Source organism: Numida meleagris, chromosome 5 (genome assembly GCF_002078875.1).
Source record: "Numida meleagris isolate 19003 breed g44 Domestic line chromosome 5, NumMel1.0, whole genome shotgun sequence".
NCBI classification, from domain to species: domain Eukaryota; kingdom Metazoa; phylum Chordata; class Aves; order Galliformes; family Numididae; genus Numida; species Numida meleagris.
Window position 1 is genome coordinate 62766416 of NC_034413.1, and position 20433 is coordinate 62786848.

Sequence of the window (20433 nt, forward strand, 5' to 3'; positions counted from 1 at the left end):
CTGTGCTCCAGCTTTTGTGAGTTCCCATTTATCCACACAAGAAATTCCCATTTCTACTCACAAAGCAGCGCCAGACATCACCGGTTTGGTTTGGATACGAGCTCGTACTGAGTGAAACAGATTACTAAGGCCCCCTGGCGGCACGACTGGAGAGGTGAGTGCTAACCACCACTTTAACCTTAAGAGCGTTTAAAAGCTGCAACATTCAGGAATTATGCTGGGTTCATTCACAAGGGATGACCATCACGACAGCTAAAGTATCAAATGCACTTTAATGAGTTCCAGATTATTTTGTTCTCAAAATTCACATGGCGTCAGTACATTAGGCAGGTACACGACCTTCCCACGAACTACAGGCATTATGAGAACAGGCTACAGTATACTTCATATTTAAAACCATCATCACCATAGATCAGTTTTCCACAGTATTAGAAATAAGGCATGTTTCAGGTGTGCAAACAGCTGCTCTATCCAGTCCTCAGATACCATATTTGCCCTTTAGCTCTTCCACTTTTGCTACATAAGCTTTCATTGCATCTTCTTTGGACATTCCTGAAAGACAAACACGGGAAGCAGTAAGAACAGATATAGAGGCCCACCAAAATGCCCTGAAGCAGCTTTTCTTTGAGCAGGGACACACAAATGCAGACAAATAAAGCCTGGTGACTGCAGTGTCTCAGCTTCATCAGCTCAGAGTTTGATTCTTAACAGCTGTACTTCCTGTTTTCTCTCCCCTCCAAAATTCACAAGCCTGCTCATCTACAAGTACATCCATGCTATGTTGTTCATCACTGTTTATTTGCCTGATCAGACAGCTTTAATGCTCCCTTGTGCACAGTTCTGCTGACTACTCAGAGATAGATCTCTGAACATTTTTCAGTTTTGACTCTTCTATATGGACGTTGCTTATGAACACTTGCATTCTCAAGTTACTATTGAATGAACAACTTTCTGACATATTACTTACTGCAGTGCATCTGTTTTGTCTTTCTCTCAGCTACAATCACTGCCAAGTTCTCCTCATTCAACAAAACAATTCCCTGCTGTAGCTGGACAGAAGAAACGTGATCAGCAATAGAATAACTCCCTCAGCAGGCATCTTTTTCAGTATTTCAGCCTGCACCTGTATAATTATATTCCAAAAAAGATCCCTGAGCCTTTGTTAAAGCACCTTCCACAAGTGTAGAGTCACTCAGTTCTGAGTTTGGAATTAAAATAGCCTTCAGCATTAAGATAGTATTTACACGCAAGTCACAGCTCCCTACTATACTACTTTGCAGCATAGTAACACAAAGCAGAGAAGCTCAAGAAGGTCACTTGGCTAGGAATCCAGTATCAAAGTTTTGAACAAATGTGTTCAACAGTCATGAGAAAACAGTGTTTCACAGCAAAGTTATATTTGTATGGACAACTAAACAGAGGTTGCATTCTATTAACTCAATTCCCAGTTACCGCAGGAAAGCTATTCAAACAACTCAGACTGCATTTAGATGTAGTGCTTGCCGGTTAAAACACTAGCAAAGTCTCATTTTCATAGCTTAGACCACTTGTTATGCTCCTCATAGCAAATATCCCAGATATTTGGATTAGAAAAACTCTAGGAGAAACATAACAACTGAAAGGAACTGGAGGCACAGATCACCCTGTGAGGCACTGCTAGACTGGCACCCAGAAAAGAGTTTTAAGTTTCTGCTGCTGCTCCAGTTTGCCTCTGTGTAACATCTTCAGCCAGTTGGGCAATTCATACCTTAATTCTTTTTCTAATCTAATCTAAAAATTACTTCTCCCTTGCAGACAATCAGAAGTATGATTTTACATTCCTAAAGCTCTTACAAGGCAACACCATTTGGTTTCTTGCTGAACCACATATGGTTTTCTGACTAGTTTCCCTTAGTTTTATTTATTCACTTACAATTTTTAAGTCGTCACTTACCTTTCAATGCATTCCAGGCGTCCCACTTTGCTTTGCCTTTGAAGTCAAGCATACCAGGGCGATCTAAGAGAAAGGATAAGCAGCACAATTGGTTTGTGTGGCCTGGCTGTAGACAATACTGACTCTTTTCTTGAAGGCTATTTAGCTCTCAACTGTGATAAAATACATTGTTTCACTTTAGCAGCTTACCACTTCCTAACCTCCAGTCAGAAGCCCACATGCTACTGGTAGCGATGGAAAAGCTCTCTGTCAAATTCCCTTAAGACAGCAGCACTTGAACAGAAGAGCATCAAATGGTGCCATTTGGTTTCTCACTGCACTTTTTGAAAAGAAAACTGCGGCATGAAAACAAGCTGATTAAAGAACATCAGCTCTAAAGTAAAGTAGAAATGTCCTAAGGTCACGAAATGCCCAAAGACACGAAATCAAAAGTCAGTAATATATAGCTTAGAACATATCATCACTAAGTTAATGGTACGTTTCTAACAAAGTACTTCCTTTGTTCTGTCATCCTATGGGTATAGGCTCTGAATTCTAACTCCCTTCATTACAAGCCACACTGTACCCAAACAGAGAAGAACAGAGTTAGGTGTGGATGTGTATATGATCAGTCTTCATTTGAAGCCTATTCTGTTTTTACTTCCTCCGTCTCATTAAGTACAGTTCCTGGGATTATCAGTTAAATAGGACTAGTCAGTAGCCTGATCATTAGCCACAGTGGTCCTTTCATGCTGCTCACAGAAATAGCTGGCAGCTGTACTTCTCTCCAACACAAAAACCTATCAGCTTACTCGGACTGCTTTCCCAGCCAACTCAGCTATTGCTTCACAGCGACGCAACGACTTACAGACACATTGGTGTATTAACAGCTCTAGAGCACCATTTCACCTTGGTAAAAGTTCCAACCACACCAAAAGGATTATATCTTGAAATCCAGCTCAGTTCTTTCACCCCCCCAGAGCTGTCTGTCATAGGGGGAACGAACGACTACGTAGACCCACACTTACCACTTCCAGTACATTTCCTTGCCTGCTTTGAATTCAATCAACACTCAAGTAACCTTCAGAAGCAACCAGGTCAGGAGGCCAGAGCTCCAACCAAACGCCCCTCGTCTTTCCAGCTCTGGTTTCTCAAGTGCTACGCAAGGTCACTAGAGACAGGGTTCATTCTAAATGCTGGTCATAGTCTGAGCTGAAGCGGCATCACAAGTAGCAGCAGGGATTTGGCACAGTGCTTCTGCAGAGATATTTCTGCTGCAGTTCTTCCACGATATTTGATTGCGGTTTGATATTTGATTGCAGCTTTTCTGAGCGTTCTTCCTCTCGTACACATCCAGTGTTATTTTTCCATTTTAGTTTTCCAGTACTACTTTTAGCACTCTAGTCTACCAATCTTCCTCCTACGCTCCTAGTACTGTAACTACAGACCTCATCACGATGTCAGAGCCTGGTTAAACGTGCTCGCATTAAGCAGCATCCCCTGCTCTCAGCAGTCCCTTACAAACAGAGGTGCCCAGCAATCCCCAAAGCCATTACTTGGGCAACACCAAGGCCTCCCAGACCTTCCCACGGAGCTCAGCCAGCTGCAGTCGGCTTCACCCAACAGCCCCACGTTGCACAAGCCCTTATCTGCAGCCCTCGCGGGTCAGCTCACCCCCGCGAGCACGCAGACCCACGCCAAGTCGGCCCTAAGTCACCGTGCCCAGCACGCGGGGCCAGGTATCGCCTCACGGGCTGCCCGAGGGAGGGCCCCGCACGTACCCGTGTTCACGTCGCCCACCGTGGCCTGCTTGTAGTGGCTGTACACGTCGAGCATCTCCTGGTCCGTAGGCTGCGACTTGAGCTGCTTCACCTCCTCAGCTGCCTTCTGGAACGCAGCCTGGGGGGAGAAAGGCCCCACAGCAGGACGGGGGTCAGCACCGAGAAGGAAGGAGGGGAGATCAAGGGACGCCCGCCCCGCTGCCCTACCGCCGCCCCTACCTCAGACATGGCGACCAGCTTCTACCACTGCACACCACAGCTCTGCCGCACCACCCCAGCCGCCCTGCCGCCTCAGCCCTCGCCACAGCGCCCGCTGGCCAATCCCGGAGCCGCGGCTAACACCGCGCCAATCGGCGCTCGCAGAGGGCGGGCCGAATCGAGAAAAGAGCCAATAGAAAGGCAGAGACGCATGGGCGGGCTTTAGGGAGACCGCCCACCTCGGCACAGATCTCGGACATTGCCCGACAGCGGGGCGGCCAGGAGCGAGGGGCGTGGACGGGGCGCCTCGCAGCCAATCCTGCGGCTCGGCTTGTTCGGGAAGTGTATCGCTTGTCGGATGTGATTGGTGAGAATGTGCAAGGGGGCGGGGCGGAGGGAGAAACCCGGAAGTAACGGCTGCGGCCTTGCGGTAAGGTTGGGAGCTGTTCACGCTCGTCTTCCGGGGTCTGGGGCAGTCGCCATTTGTCCATGGGTGTGTGAGGGGTGGGTGGGGGTGGACCTGTTAAAGAGCGACTTGTGCTGGTAAAACAGATCCGTTGAAGGTTCTGCTCTCTATTAAAGGAGTGTGAAGCACCTAGAACCATTCTACATACCTATCGTTATAAATTAACCCTCTTAATTATGCTGTAGTATTCTAGGAGAATTATTTGCACGTATGTGGGGGGAGGTTTTCACTCCCTGAAAGGAGGTGAGAAGGAGCATTGTGTAACGGCTCAGGGATCTTTTCAGGGTCTTAAGCTCTGTACAACATAAGCATATTAAAAAGGGTTAGCTTTTGTTCACGTGAGTATGTTCTTTTAGAGCACAAGGGTACTCACTGAGCAGGTAAAATCACCTAAAAGACAAAAGTCACTTGCATTTATCCATAACGTTCTTGTCTGTTCAATGGAGTTGGGTGCTGTAGTACACAGTACACACATGCTGGGCTGCTTCGTGTGCAGTGCAAATAAAATCCTGGGTAACTGCTTGACATTCCATTACTGCTTCTGTAGAACTACTAAAAACGAAGCCCTGAAAGGCATGCTGCTATTAAATGTCTCACGATGTTTCAGTCTTTCAATGAGGCTTACCCACACCTTGTTTTCCAGCTGTGTTCGTGCACAAAGTCAATTATTCCTCTCTTTGATGTTTTCCAGGTTGTTTAAAATTAATTCTCATGTCAGCAGAAGGCTCAACCATCACAGTTCGCCTTGTTCGCTCCTTTGAGCACCGGAATTTCAGGCCTGTGGTTTATCATGGAGTTGACTTGGATCAGACAGTGAAGCAGTTCATAGCTTTTGTGCAGAAGGGTAGGGGATTGTTATTTATTTGCTTGTCCTTTTTGTTGTCGTCCCTACTCTAGAAAGCAAAGTGGAAAAAATGTGGGAATTCTGTGTCTTTGGTGAGAGATGCCAAATTTGTATTTTGTCCCCTGTGTGCTCTCCTTCCTTAGATGAGAGGTCTGCAGCTAATGAGAGCTTCCATGGTCGGTGTGCCATGCTTGCGTTTTAGTGCACTGCTCTGTCTGCCTAAATCCTCCAAGTGCTCCATCCTTTTTGACTGACAGACAAGGGCATTGCTATACTTGGCTCCATGCCTCGGGCTCCTTGAGCAGTGTCAGGCAGCTATTCAGAAATTAACGGGGGGAAATCAATAGATTTTAAGGAGCTTTTGATCCATAGGAGTTGCACCGCTATGTGGAATGTGGGAATTAAAGCCTGTTTGCTATTTGTGAAAAGAGAGGGGATTGTGAAAAATCATTTTTGACACTGTGAGGTCTGCGTGCTTGCTTCTGAGTTTCTGTCCTCGTCTTGAGCTTTACAGTGCAGATTTACACTTCTATGGGCCTTATGTTTCCAGAGCCTGGTTGAAAGTGATGGTGTATCTAAAGGTTAATAGATGCAGACCAGCCCATGTAGCAACTCATTAGTTAGGGTGTTAACTAATCTCGCAGGTATATTTCTTCACATCTAAATGGAGACATTCAAAGTGTGCAGATCAACAGGCTTTGATTTTTTTTCCTGGTGTCAGCTTAAACAAGTCTGGAACTGTTGCAACTGATCACATTTGAACAAATTCTGGGATGTTGCCCTGGGCCTCACAGCTGTATTGCGTTTTCAGCAACTTCCCTACTTGTAGACAGTGATTGGCATGTCTAGATCTTAGGATGCTTTTAGAAAACTACAAGCACTTTCAGAACATATAGTACAGCTGCAGTTATGAGAAGAAAATATAAAAATTCAAAAACAAACCTTGCTTTTGATGTGTGCAGTATTGTAATTCATTGTTATTTGAGACAAAACTGGTATCTTGAGCCTGCTGTATTTCACAGATGTGTAGTACTGTTTCTAGTCCAAAATCCATGTTTCCTTCCTTTTCTGTAATCTATTTTTAAGGAGGAGTTTGAGATAAGTTTCTAAAGTACAGCTGGATTTCTGCTTTCAGCCACATTGCTGTCGAGTACCTGACAGCAGCTGGGCCTCACAGGGCCCTGGTTAAATACCTAGATGTCACTGGGGTCACTGGCACCAGGGAGGCTGTGCCTTGCATGTGCCTAAAGATTTAATTTTCTACTGTTTGGTTTCCTTGTTCTGACTGCTCTGCATAGCTGTGTTTACTGAACAGTTCAGTTAGGAATGATAGTTGTTAGGATGCTGTTGGTGCAAGGTAGTGAGAGATGCTGAACTTTGGACTGTACAAACCATTAACAGGATGTTTCTGGCAGATTTCTGAAGGATCAGACTCCTGTGATCATAACCTAATTGCACTGAATTGCTGTCTGCATGGATCGTTCTGTTCAGAGGGACTTCATGCTTGAGTGAAGTTAAGCCAATACGGACTAACTGTAGAATCTGAGCCAAAGGCTATATTTCAGTATATAATACTCAAATGAGTGTACTGTGCTGAGGATTTATTTTGATGTCCAGGACGCATGCATTGCACTCGTGTGCATTACTAGAAATTTAGAAAGATAACTTCATTTTAACTTTGTGATTTTAACAGATGTGCCTTCAAGAACAGGACTTCCTCCACCTTTTAAAACTTACAAGTATGGTAGGTATATTTTCTCAATTTGTCTCTAGCAAAATGCAGCTGTAATCTTGTCTACCAGTTTAGACAATTTAGGAGACAACTATTTTAGCATACTCATACTGGTTGCAGTGCCTGCCTATATTTGCAGCTCTTGCAGTTGGGATTACACCACCAAGACCTGCAGAACCTGACCACTGTTTTGAACTTCTGTGTTCATCTTTGAGTTAGGCTTCATGCTATATGTTCTTTGCTAAGTGGAAGGAATGTTTTTTGACGTTAATATTTTTATTACTTTTATAAGCACCTTTTAGCTCTATTTTTACTTTACAGAGCAGCTTGTGACCTCAAACACTTTGAAACTGTAGTTCTGTTTGTGCACATGTATTTCAGTATCTTTTTACTAATTGTGAGGTCAAAAAGGATCAGGAAGCAGGAGCTTAAGGCAGTAGAAGGAAAATGCATAAAGCTCATATTCTTAAATAATTTACATAATATGAGAGGAGCAGGGGAACATTGCTCAAAGTAGATAAGAAAGCTCTTAAATAGCAGCTGACAGAATGAAATAGCCTGGTATCAAATTCAGGTTGAATCTGTCCTCTAATGTAAAACTATGTTTGTGTTTCTTGTGAAGCTTGGCATGATTGTGTGCAATTATCTGTTTGGGGTAGAATACACTTTCAAAATAAACTCAGTTCCTTTCCTGGAGCTCGGTAACTCAGACATCAGTTACATGCCTTCTCCTCAGTTCTGCAATTCTGAAAGTTCCCTTGGAGGTTTGCTACAAGTGATCATCTGTCTGCCATGTTTTAGAGTTACAAGCTTCTTTCTCTTCAGTGATTCAAAGAACTGACTGAGGAACCTACTTAATATGTGCAAATAGCAGTCAACTCTATTGGCCTACTAAAAAAAAAAGGCCAAGCATTTTGTTCTTGCTGATAGCGGACGGTGTGAAATAAAAACAGAAGAAGATGGGGTTAAGATTTACAATTGTCAGTGACAAGGAGTTGAATTTTTTTGTTTTTAACATAATACTTGATGTCCTAAAATCTATATGACTGCAACTTTGAATTTGGAGGTGCCCTTCCTCCCCCTGCTATCTCTTGCTTTGCGTGGATGAGGGAATCCCATCTAGGATTGCAGTTACGTGCCTGATGCTGCCTGTCCCTGCTGTTAGTTCTTTCATCACTTTTAGTTTTGCTCAGAGCGTATGTTGTGGCTGAGTGCCTGATCGTGCTGCATAGGAGAAGATGTGGGTAGAAAACATTGCAGAACTTTACAACCTGTTAGGCAAGTCAGAGGGGGGCTTATTTCTGTGGGATGGTGCCAGCTATGCTGAAATTTTCACACAGATAAATCAAGCCTGAGTTCCTCACCTTCCCTGCAGGCTGTGAATCATCCATCCAGGTTTGTGATTTTGGCATCTCTTGTGTGCTCTGCTATCTCTATTGTATTTTGGTGATGAAAAGGCAGTAAGACTTCTGCATGAATAGTGCTAGTAAGAGTTAGATTTGCTTCTGCTTTGTTTGGCCCTTCCAGAAGTCTCAGTTGGACCTGGCTGTTTCTCACCTTGACTGCTTTGGCTTCCATCTCTCCAGAATCCAACAGCTCTGCATTCTCTTGATCTCATATATTCCATCATCACCTTTTTCCTCATGGCTTGGTGCTCTGACTAACTTGTGTCTCAAAGCTTATGACTTTCAAATTTCCTCTTCGTATCTTGGTACACATCGTTCTTGTCTTTGGCCTAGAACTCTTCTCAGTCTATCTACTCAACTTTCTACCCTACCATTACCTCCTTTTCGCTGACGATGCCGGCCTGGGTGCGACCTTGTCTCATAGGCAGCTTCTCCACTTTTTCCCCCCATAGATATGGAACAGTATGGTTGATAATTCAGAGACACAAGGTAACTTCATATTTATTGCCAGGAAGGATCTGTTACCAGAAAAGGAAAAGATAAAAAACCTGGGAACACCATTGAGTGGAACTAAATTGGGATGAAACAGCAAAAGCAACTGAGAGGATATAGCTAGGATGAGAAGAGACTGCAGTTTCATTTCTGTGGCAGAGTTAGAGAAAGCATTTAATAGCTCAAATGAGAACACAATAAATTGTTGGATGCCAGTGGTGAAGGTGTAAGTAAAACATAGACAATAGTTCAGAGAACAACAGTACCAAGAGTAGAAAAAAAGTAATATGGCAAAGTAGATCTAGAAGCTTAAAACTTAGAGGATTGCATTTGCTGTGGTAGAATGGTTTCACAATTACTGTTTTTGCTGTGATTACTTGGTCTTTTTGCAATGCTTTAATGCAACACTGCGCAAAAATGTCCCAGGTAAATATAAAGAGGGTGTTGAAAGAAAGGAGAAATTGTGCATGTTAAAGGAGAATGAACTTGCTCAACACAATTTCTACCATGGGTACTCTCTTCATGGGAAGGAAGATTTTGAGAAATGATCTGAAGTGGTCAGGTTACTGTGTCTTCATCACTTGCTTCCTATCCACTTAGCTATAGTAGTTGCCAGCACTTCAATGCTTTTGTCCTGCCCCAATTGCACGTGTAAAACCTGTTTGGTTAGAACACCCTAACTGGCATTTTATTTGACATATGTATACTTTACTGGCAGTTGGGATGGCTACTGAGTTATTGTAATTCAGTCATTAGGCAGGAGCTCAATGAGTTGTGGTACCTTAATGCTGAAATGACTGGTTTAAGACTGGCTGCAAGAGTGGGAAATCAAAAGATTTTCTCCTCTTTCTGACTGAATATGTATCATTGTTAATAATAAAGAATTTTTCAGTCATATCCCTTTGTTACTTTTTTCTTCCCTAAGTATAACTTTCAGCATTGCCTGTATATGAAGGAAATTTTAGGAAAACATTGTATTCTCTTTCAGATACGATGAAGATTATTCACCAAGCTCACAAATCTAAGGTATGGCTATTAGCTGCTTTCTTCCCCTTTTACATGCTTTAATGCAGGCAGACCTCTGCACTGTAAAACGAGATTGGAACAGAAACAGTAAACTCTTACCTTTGTGTTCTGGTTCTCTAATTTGTAGACTGGTGATCTAGTAGTGAGTTTGGAAGACGATGACAAACTGATTTTGAGAGAAGACAGAACGCTGAAAGCAGCTGGAGTAGGTATGAGGACACTTATATTGACTGAAGGTGCTGTTCATTGTGGTTGTCATTAAACTGATAACTGGCTGATTATGTTTGGATAGCCTGCTGAAAAGTAAATGGTATTCCTGATGCTCTTTACACTACTTGATAATTATTCTGGGAAGAAGGCAGGATAATATACATTCAAATCATTGAACTGAGGGCAGCAGGTATCTGCACTCCAAATGTTCAGAATGCAAATTGTGATTTTAGAAGGTAGGCTTATAATTCTGCAGAGAGTAATTTTAAATGATTGGCAGATAGGTTATTAGTACCCTGTCTGCTTAGTCTTATCAGTAACATTTAAACTGATGTTTTGGTTAGTAATGTAAGTAGTGGAACCAATATGGAATAATGAAATAAGATTAGATTTGTTTTAGTGTGCAACATACAGTTCTTGATAGTCAGATTGCTTGGGAAAGCTCAAGTAATGTCATTTAGAGAATGTGCTGAACGTGGCATGAAGTTGAAGCTTGACCTGATTTCTCACATTTTGACAGGGGATTGCATATAGGGCATGTCATTTGGTAATAACGTAAAGAAATATCTGTCATGATGAAATTGATGGTCCCTGGATGTCCTTTGGGCTTCTCATAAATGTGGCTGAATGACTTTGTGGCAGCAGGGCACTTCAGGGAATGTAGTTGCATTCCACCTTGATATGGACACATGCTCATTTGATTGTGATTTGCCTAGCTGTGGTGCATAAATCCCTGCACTCTTAGTGCAGAGGTGTCAAAGGAAGCTCCCTCCTGCTCCCGAAGCCCTCTGATTACTTCCCAGAAATAATATATATTTTTCTCATGGGTCGCTTGGCTCTTTTGTCTCATATGGTCTGAAAGGTTTCAAAGAGCGGAGCTTCTGCCATTTGGCCATTTACTTTTCAATTTTAAGTGAAATGGGGGTGGTCTTTTTAATGTTTTTCTCTGGGATGTACTGCACCTGCCTCAGTCTGCATTTCCCAAGTGATTTCTTATCTTTTTTTTTTTTTTTAAAAAAAAGGCCAAACAAACTAAACCAGACCTTTTCATCTGGGACAAAAATAGTTCCTCAGGAAGGAGGATTATTGGCACTCAAGCCTTGCAGATTTGTAATTCAGCTAGCAGAAATTTCATTAAAGCATGATTCTTATCTACCTAAGATGTAAGAGGCAATACAGCTCAGGAAAGGGACTGATGACAGCACCAAGTGTTACATTAGAGCTGGCATTATCCAGAACTGTCCTCATTCAAAAAGGCATTGATGTATTTGTAAGCATCTTTGTAACTAAGGTTGTAGCTACAGCAGTGAAACAGTTGAATGTGAGCTCAAAACATCAAGGTGTTATAGTGAAAGGAAATTGGAGAAGAGCTGACTGCTCTGTGCCTATGAACGAAGAGTTGGGTGGCTTATTAAGAGAAGGAAATAATTTAGGCCACTGTACAATTTTAATTTTGATATGTTCCAGCATCTATTGACCTGAAGATTAGCTATGCTGGGCACAGGGTCCTTGTAGTAAAACCTGCAAGCAATCCTTCAACAGGAAGTGGAAGATGGGAAACCAAAGAAGTGAAGCATGACAGCACGTACCTTTAGTTGTCATTTTGTACATTTACATCAGTAGGACTTGAAACCTCCTATCAGCATAGTATGCTTCTTTCAGTATCTAGCCTGGATGAGATTTTTCTAGAATGAAACAGTTTCTGTTAGAAAACCTGGGCAATTTGGAGAAATGCAGACCATTTTTTCTGAGCTGCAGTTGATCATCTGTGGCATTTTACAGGGTGATGTTAGAAGAGTTATAAGTTATGAGGACATTAGATAAGTATCCTTGGAAAAGCCTCTGTGGTTGTGATTATCATTACAGCTATGATCTAGTCAGCAAAGTTAATGCTTGCCTGTTTTTTTTTTTTTAAAGCAGGGTGTATGTAAATAAAGCATTCAGTATTCATTGCGAACAGTCTTGTCTGTTTTCTAGTTGAGATTCTAAAACCCCTTCTGCCTTTTTTTTTTTTAAACAAGACAGGCAGTCTTCATTAACTTCAGGTTTAATTTAAAAAACAGGCGTGGAACTTATTGGCTCAGCACCTTAAAGAAATCCACATTTAATAATTGTGAAGGCTTTCCATCAGATTTGTCTCTGTTCTGAATTAGTAATGTTGCTGACTTATTGTTTTAGAAGAGGAAGTCCTTGACCTACTGGGTTGAAAGAATTGTGACTGCTCTGAACCTTTGCGGGTCCTTTAGCTCTGCTATATCCCCTGTGAATAATTAGAGGTATTTGAAGGTATTGCTGGAGAAGCCAATTTGTGTCTTTCACTTTGCATATTGTTGAAGCCTCATGAATTAATCATCAGCAGGGCAAAAAATTAACTTCTTCAGACACATATTTTGATGGGTCATGAGGGAGAATGTAAAGTGATCTGTAAAATATTCTACTGATCCTCTAAGTATTAGATTATTATACCTACAGGCTAATTTCATGGAAGAAGATAGTTTCTTTTTCTTTCCTAAAAGACAAATGCAGAAAAAAGAGAAAGTTACGCTTCATTATTTTTCTGGCATTTGAAGGCATTAGGAACGCAATCACTTAATTTGCTGAATGCAACACAGACAATTCTGTAGCCTGCATTAAACAAATCTTGAGGAATCTTGTTTGTGTACTTATATGTATTCAGGTTCTTGTTCTTTTAACACAGTGAAGCTGCACGTTTAGTACTGGAAACTCTTTAGTAAAAAAAAAACAAGGTGGTAGGAGGAAGGAAATGTTTGGTGACTTATAATTGTCTTGACCAAGAAGTTGCCAGTTGTCTTCTAAGGTTCCAAATAGCTTCTTGTTGGTGGTTATTCATTGTCTGGTGTGCTAAGTCTTTAATTTTTTATTTGTTCTAGCAAATGAGACCGAATTAGCATTCTTCTGTGAGGAAGATTACAGAAACTACAAAGCTAATCCTGTTTCGGCCTGGTGAAGATCCCAAGAGATTGTTTTGTTTTCCCATAGTTGTTGTAAATCTTCCTTGCCCTGCTTAATGACTTTTTCTTTAAAAGATCAATAAATCCTTGAGGATTGCTTTGCAAACAGTGCAATTCCCTTCCTATAGAAATTAATTTCTGCCAATATGCTGAGACTGAGAGAGGGAAGGCTGGGGGGCGTGCATGGTTTTTTTTTTTTTCCCCCTTCCTCTCACATTTCTTTTCTCTTTGCTTGCCTTTCACAATGGAGGCAGTGCAAACACTCTGACCTGTGGCACACATTCTCGGTATGATCCCGGGGTATTATGTCAGCTTCGTATTGAGATTATACACCACACAGCAAAAACCCCTCTCAGTAGTAACTTCTAATGAGAATGGAAACTTTTTGTGACTGTTTTAGAGAGCTTGACAAGAGAATCTCTGTTTCAAGTAACAGATTTACTCCAATCACTTTGTTTGGGCTCTTTTGTTTGAATGGTGCAGACTGGCAAGCGTTTCGGGCTCTCTGCTGGTGAAAGCTTTCCTTTATACTTTCTCCCAGCCCTCTATTAGCATGCTGAAACAGAAAATGACTGTTTAGAGGCTTTTGTGTTCCAGGACCAGCTTGCTTGTTACTACGTCACTTCACAGGGACACCTTCTCATATAAGGGAGCAACCTGAGTTGTGCCAGGGCTGCGCTATGCAGAAATAGCAGTTGGGCATTGTTCCAAGTAGCCTCAAGGATCAGGGTTTCAGTTTTAAGAATAAAAATCCCAATGATTGCATTTTTGCAAGGAGAGGCCCAGCCTGCACAACAGATGTCTGTAAGACCAGCATTGATTCTTCCCTGCTTTCGAAGCACCAAATGCTCTGTTACTATCTGTTTGTTCTTGGTAATTCCAGACTTTCCTGGAATTAGCCAAATTAAGAACAAGAAAACACAGTCATGCATCTAGTTTCGGTAGACAGTTATGAAACTGCTTTCTAGGGGTTTGCCAAGATGGGACTGTGTCTTTAAGCCTCTCTTCACTGAAATAGAAGTGATTCTGGCTCTCTGCCTTTGCTCTGCTGAATCAAATGAGACCTTGTGCAATTGCTTTAGACCCATACATCTACCCTCAGTTCTGGGTCAGAACTGACAACACCATTTCCCCTAGAGAAGCTTACAGTTTCCTAGAACTTTGATGGTTTTTTTATTGATGTGATGGTGAATGCAGATGTATGATTTCTAAAGCTTCTAAATAAAAGTTCATTTTTGCTTTATATGTAGGGCCAGTGCATTGTTCCCACCTCATTTTCTTCATCCTTCCTGACAACTCTGTGGCTTAGACTGGAGACCTTTCAGGTAGCTGCTATTACTTACTGTAAAGCAATGGAAAGTACAACATGACAGCAGAGCAGCAAGATCCCAGACCACAGCAAGTGAGACTCCACTCAGACATGACAGCAGTGGGCACAGAAAATAAGAGAAAGAAGCTGCTTACCTTCAGAAGGCCTGTAAGGTCCTCAGGTAGGCAGGGATCTCCAGACAACAAGCCCTTGCCTTCTCTCCTACCAACACTTAAATGAAGTCTGGGAAGTCAGGAGCGAGGATCCACCCCTTCTGGTCACTCAGGTTCATTGCTTGCACCTGAGCTCCCCTGGGTTGGCCCTGCCCTCCCACCAGGTGCTCATCACTGGTTCAAGCCGTGACTTAGTATTTCCACTAGACTTACCAAGAGCTTTGCTTCAAACAGTGTTATTCTCTTGTGAAGGAGGTCTGCCATGTTACCATCTGCTATTAAAAAGGAGATTGTATCTTTATCTTATAAGCAGACCTATATCACTGTGTTCTCTTGGCATTTAAATGTTGATGTGCGTGCTCCGATGAATTTATGGAGAGGGTTTAACGCATCTCTCCTCTTTCAGTCCAGGCCTCCTTTCTCTTGCTGGTCCCTGCTCCCCTAATGAGTTTTGTTCTGCCAGATTTACAACACTGACTGTAGCTGTGTGGGAAGTAGATGGCATACCAGAGAGAGCAGTGTCTTGGACTGTCCTACCAGGGCATCTCGATGATGGCTTTCAGCACGCACAGGCTCTTTGACCAAAGATTGCTACTGCTCTTCTTCTGTTGTGGGAATTTTAATTTGGTCTCCAACCCTTTCGGACAAATTTGGATTGGTTTTGTGATCCCTTCTCTTTAAGGCATTGATGTTTGAAAGTTACCAAATGCCAGCGTCCTTTCTGTAGTTACAGCCACAGTTACAGGAGTTCAGTGTGACACTGAGTGTGTTGCAGTGAAAGAGCAATTCTACAACATCAGTAAGAAAACTGTAAATGTTTTAATGCAAACGAATAATTGTGTCTGTCACTCTAGATAAGTTTCTTTTTCCAAGGGAAGAGTTAAAGCAGTGCTCTGTGAGCTCTGTTCTCTCTGGCAGTGGCACTTCACTGGCTCCTTTCTGCAGAAGCACAGTAGAGCCTTTTGTAATGCTCTCAATGACCATACTTGTAAACTGGAATCTTCCTGAAGTGAGTTTCTACTTTTTTTTAATAATGCTTCTTACGAAACAAACAAAACCAAAATACCCTCAAGCCACCACAAAACCATAGATAACAGAGAAAGATGGATTCTGTTGTAACACTTTGGGTGGGATATGGTATAGCAGCAGTTCGTGTCCTTGTTTCAAAATGGGTTTCATTCCAAGATTGTTGTACACTTAATGAAATCTGGGAACACTGGCTAATAAATTACTAAAGACTGAGATGTCTTTGCCTGTGTTATTATGAAATTCTCTGTATATTAAAGGAAAGCACCCAGATAGTTAATACTGTGCTTTCTTAACCTGGTAGAGGCTGTAAACAGCGTTAGTTCACAATTACTGTATAGTGGGGTAGATTGTATAACTTTACTGTTATTCTTAGACATTATGGGGTTAATGAGGATTCATCTTACAATGTGACATCCTTGGAACATTTCACCACCCTTTTTATAAACAAAAAGAACAGTATCCAGGGTGGATGCTGAACTAAGAGGCATCTTCTCCTTGGTTATAGACACGTAGCAGAGAAAGGTGGTCAAACTGGGAGTTGGGGAACTATGATTCTTCTCAGAGAACCAAAACCACTTCAGAGACTGGAGATTTAGTTAGGGGGCGTGGATGAGTAGCTGCTAAAGGAGAAGAGGGGAAATTGGGAAAGGAGTTATCATGAGGAGGGAGAAGAGGTAACTGTAAGTGGATAAACACATAAAATCTTGAATGTACAGCTCTTGTGGCTTGTATATACACTGGAAAAGTGCTGCTTTTTATACCACTAAGGGTATGAAAGTAATGTTGTTATATCTTTATGCATTTCAATTGATTTTTAGAATTGAATGCAGAAACGGATGTATTTTGTGTGCTGTTTTTTTTTCTGGCTCTGACATATTGCGCATTCTGCGTGCAGCTGCTTTTGTGTAGTTTTCTGTCTGGATGTAGTCAAGTCGCTCCTTGAAGATGCAAGAGCTAAGAACTTGTTGGCACAGCTGAATGAAATGCTGCCAGTGACATGGAAGAGTCCTCAGAGATCACCACCATTAAAGTTGGGGAACTGCTTTATCTGATGAAAACGTTCTTAGAGTTGATCCAGAGATAAGCTGTAAGCTGTGATGTTTCTCTTTCATTCTGAGTATTCAGCACGTCCCCATGGATCGTTCACTTAAGAATGAACTTGCAGGTCACAGTCCATCACTTGACACGGCAATGACAGGACATTTGTGGGTTCTGTCCTAGATGTTCAAAGAACAAGAATGAGAAAACAGAACATCTGATACTCATTCTTGGTCTCATAAGACTGATACGATCTTGGCTTTAGAGGCACTGGCAGCTGGCTGGAGGCATTAAAAATGCTTAAGGCAAGCGCACGCTTCTGCTTACTGAACAGTTTGTTGGACTGAGCTCAGCCTTGCTGACTGGCACCACTTGGCACCAGGTCTTCTTTCCAGGATTTCCTTCTCATAGTACTACAAGGGCAAGGATTTGCAAATGAGTAATGAATCAACCAAATATGGCTAGCAGATAATTTTGCCACTCTTCGTGTTAAGAAGACGCTGATTTTTTTCCTGCTATCTACTTTCCCACCATGATGTTGGAGAAGCAGACCTGCTTTGCTTGTTTTCCCTGCCACTCCCCCTTCCTTTGTGCTGCCATCTCTGCTTATTTACAGTATGTTATTGTTTTAGTGCTATGCAGTAGCAGTGTTTTCTTTGGAAGAGAATGTACATTTTTAAATTAGTGAAGGAATATCCTTTGAAATAAAGAACAGACCTTCTCTACGGTTTAGCCAATTGTGCACAACAAAGGATCTTTCGTTGCTTTACAAAAGGACTTGCACAGGACAGCACTGTCCACTGGTCAGTGAAAACAAAAATGTTTTTATTATAATGCTTTATACCTTAGAAGGAAACAGGAGAGAGGTTGCATGAGAGATGCAAAACTCCAGTGAAAAACTGGGACCTATTGCCATAAACCATCTCTGACTGCAGGGAAAGCCACCAGATGTCAGCACAGCCTGTTCTTTCGTCCTCCAGAACCTGTGTAAGCCAAGAGATAGTGAATATTTAGGAAGAGTGCTTATCTGTGAATTGGTTTAGCCTGCAAAAGTCTGTGCTAGGGCTCTGATGATGAAAGCTGAGACTTTCCTTGCGGAAAGTGTTTCTTTTTATATTAAAATCAAAGAGCGGCAAATTGAACTGGAATCGGTGCTTAAATTCCTCTTGTTAGAGAGCATCCTTTGCAGAGCCAGTTCCAGCGTGTCTAAATCTTTGCATGCTGTGAGGAGGCATTTGCAGAACATTCATTTGAGGAATTGTCTGGAAAAGATCAGCGTTAATTTGCTGAGGTTTTGTAAAGTAGACTTTAAATATGCCATTTTTTTTTAAACACAAGGAAAACCAGCTGGAACAGACACACATGCAAAACAGAGCAAAAAATCTTCAGCAACACAGCTTAAGCACACCACAAATAGGTCCTCCATGCTTCTGACTCTAAGCTCCTACTATTCCTTGTAGGGCAAGGGATGAGGAGAACTTCACACTGTGCCACGCTTTCTAAGCTGTGATGAGCTGAGATGGGAGATGAGTTTTGGAACCCAAACCCAAGCACTGTGCAGAGCTTTGTGCTTTGAATGATTGAAAAGTGCATAGGTGCCACCTGGTTGCAAGTGTGCCTGCTGTGTGTGTGGTGCAGGGTGCCTGGGAGGTGTTGTTCCCACTTCTCCTCCTCCTGCACAGCACCTGGTTCTGCTTCGCTGAGAGCTCCCCTTGAAGCCTGGCAGATAGCTGAGAGCAGAGGTGGGTGGGTGTTTGGGCTGGTGATGCAGCGGGGGGGAGGATGGAGCATAAAACTCATGTCTTCCTGTAGGTACGATATTTCTGATCAGATACGGATTGTATTTTTCGTTTGCTGACTTCCTCTTTCTCTGCTAGCAGTAGGTTGTTCTCTTTGTGGTAGGGCAAAAGCGAGCCAGAAGTGTGAGTTTCAGTGGGTGGCGAACACATTCAAGAGATCAGTATGACACTGTGGGTTAAGAATAGAATTTATCTTTGTATGTCCACTTCTGCCCTCTGGCAGGTGATGTAGTGCTGCATACTAGGAATGTCACTAGGGACTGCAAGAGCACGTCTGTCTGCTCTCATTTCATGTCTCGGGAAGGTTTAATTCTGCTTTCCAGGGAGTCAGTAGGGCCAATGGCCCAGTGTAAGAAATCACGTTCACAGTCTGTTTCTTTTCTCTTTGTCTTCAAACATAGTCTTTAAGGCCAGTTTGGGAAGCCTCTTTTGTTTCATGGATTGAGATGATGATTTAAGTGGAAGGTATGGCAGCAGTCTGTTTTTGACCGGACTTTGAGGTCACACCTTTGGCTCTGTGCATGCATTTGGCATCCATCCAACTGGAGCACATCTGTTGCTTTTTGAGTCACAGCAGCAATCTAGAAGTGGCAGCCTCATATCCTAACAGTATTATGGCAATTTCTCCATGCTTCGCCTGTCCCCAGATGAAAGGAGCCAGGTCTTCCAGAACGCAGACTTGAATCTTGCACAGTATGTTTGTTTTTGAGACAGCTATGTAAAAGCAGCCTTCTGGCTGTGGATAGCTCTGTAAGCCAGCAGGCTGGCATGCAGCACCAGCAGCTGAAGCTAGCTAATTGCAGATCAGGTACGGGAAACAGATAACAAGAATAACTAACCAGCTGAGCAGCAGCTGCAGTAGATCTCCCACTGCTGAGGTTTCTAAATCTAAAGCAGATTATCTTTCTAGGGGAACGGCTGTAGTTCCACTTCAAGTCTTTGAAAGATTCTTCTAATACTGTGGCTTGTATTATGTGATCCTTCTGCCTGGCTGTACACAAGTTATTTTTAGGCTTTGAATAAGAAACTCCTTTGCACGCTCTGCCAACAAGAGCTGTCTCTTGTCACAGATGGCATCTTCCTGCTGTGTATTGCCTGCTCGGCTTTGGAGTGGGCCTGACTGCCTGTGCAGAAATTCTGAAAAACTGATGCTTCGTATTAAGGTGCAATAAACAGGTAAAAGAAAATTGTCCCCTTCTAACAAACCTCAAAGCTGAGTCACGGTCTGCAGATCCCACTAGCTCAGTGCAGGACATTTTGAGCTCAGGGATTTGCCAGTCTTTTGCTGCTGCTTGTAGCAGCTCACACAGCGGTGCCAGCCATCTTGGAGATCCTGGAGGAAATACATCGCACAAAGGTGCTGAAGCAGCTGCATTCCTCTAAAGATTTAACTGGAGTTTGATATATCACTTTGTAAGTAAATCCCTGAAGAGCAAGAAACCAATTGCACTGTTAAAAGCCTTGCATTATAAACCAGAAGGAGTGAGGGAGCTGTACCTGCAGAGGTTAAGCTTCTGCACAGGAATTTAAATGAACTCATTAAAATCAACTTACAAATTAGCTCATTAAAATGCAATGCTGCAGATCCAGAAGTTGGTTGATCTGGCGTCCCACTTCTGTGAGGAAGTGATTTAAGAAATGGAGAACAAAATGATAGTGTTAAAACTCCCTTTTTTCTTTCCAGTCCCATAAACCTCACTGGGATCTCTCTCTTCCTTGAACTCTGTATCAACAGCACTTTCAGTTTACGGAATGAAGTTATTTCTGTTCCTTGCTGCAACTGCTGTGTAATACCTCTAGCCTCGTGTCATGAAATACAGGTCTGTATGCACTTGTGGCCTCCCATGTGCATAGCAGCTCTATAATACGGGCCTTGGCATGCTGGGTCACAGCAAGGATCATCTTCGCTTACCTTGATACCAAGAACCTACCTGCTGGTGTGTTTTATTTCCTGGTCGTTACATTGCAGACAATCCCTTTACTCTCTGCCACTGAAGTAATGGTATTGTTTAGTTGGAGGGGGTGAAAACATCCAAATGAGTTCAG

At 42.5% G+C, this 20433-nt stretch overlaps 2 protein-coding genes across 6 annotated transcripts in view; one reads left to right on the forward strand and one right to left on the reverse strand.

Moving 5' to 3' along the window:
• DBI (diazepam binding inhibitor, acyl-CoA binding protein) lies at positions 254 to 4071 on the reverse strand. Its single transcript, XM_021400676.1, has 4 exons — positions 3913 to 4071; positions 3694 to 3811; positions 1934 to 1996; positions 254 to 552 (listed from the first exon to the last, which is right to left on the reverse strand). Exons 1-4 carry the CDS (start codon positions 3919 to 3921, stop codon positions 479 to 481), a joined length of 264 nt encoding a protein of 87 aa, XP_021256351.1. The 5' UTR covers positions 3922 to 4071; the 3' UTR covers positions 254 to 478.
• The window catches only part of C5H2orf76 (chromosome 5 C2orf76 homolog), a 35385-nt gene continuing 19181 nt past the window's right edge, over positions 4230 to 20433 (forward strand). For 3 of the 5 annotated variants that reach the window (XR_002439978.1, XM_021400674.1, XM_021400675.1), the window contains exons 1-5: positions 4326 to 4384; positions 5049 to 5201; positions 6895 to 6945; positions 9820 to 9857; positions 9985 to 10066. Coding sequence is in view for 4 of the 5 variants with exons in the window: in XM_021400674.1 (XP_021256349.1) it covers positions 4381 to 4384; positions 5049 to 5201; positions 6895 to 6945; positions 9820 to 9857; positions 9985 to 10066 (328 nt within the window). In the remaining variant the exon portion in view is untranslated. The other 2 variants (XM_021400673.1, XM_021400672.1) reach the window with 2 other exon arrangements.

What these genes read in the sequence shown, in the direction of transcription:
- DBI (XM_021400676.1), bottom strand. An exon ending in GGTGGGCGACGTGAACACGG is followed by an intron (nt 1,997 to 3,693) that starts GTACGTGCGGGG and finishes CCTTTCTCTTAG; the next exon opens with ATCGCCCTGGTATGCTTGAC. An exon ending in CGCCTGGAATGCATTGAAAG is followed by an intron (nt 553 to 1,933) that starts GTAAGTGACGAC and finishes TTTGTCTTTCAG; the next exon opens with GAATGTCCAAAGAAGATGCA.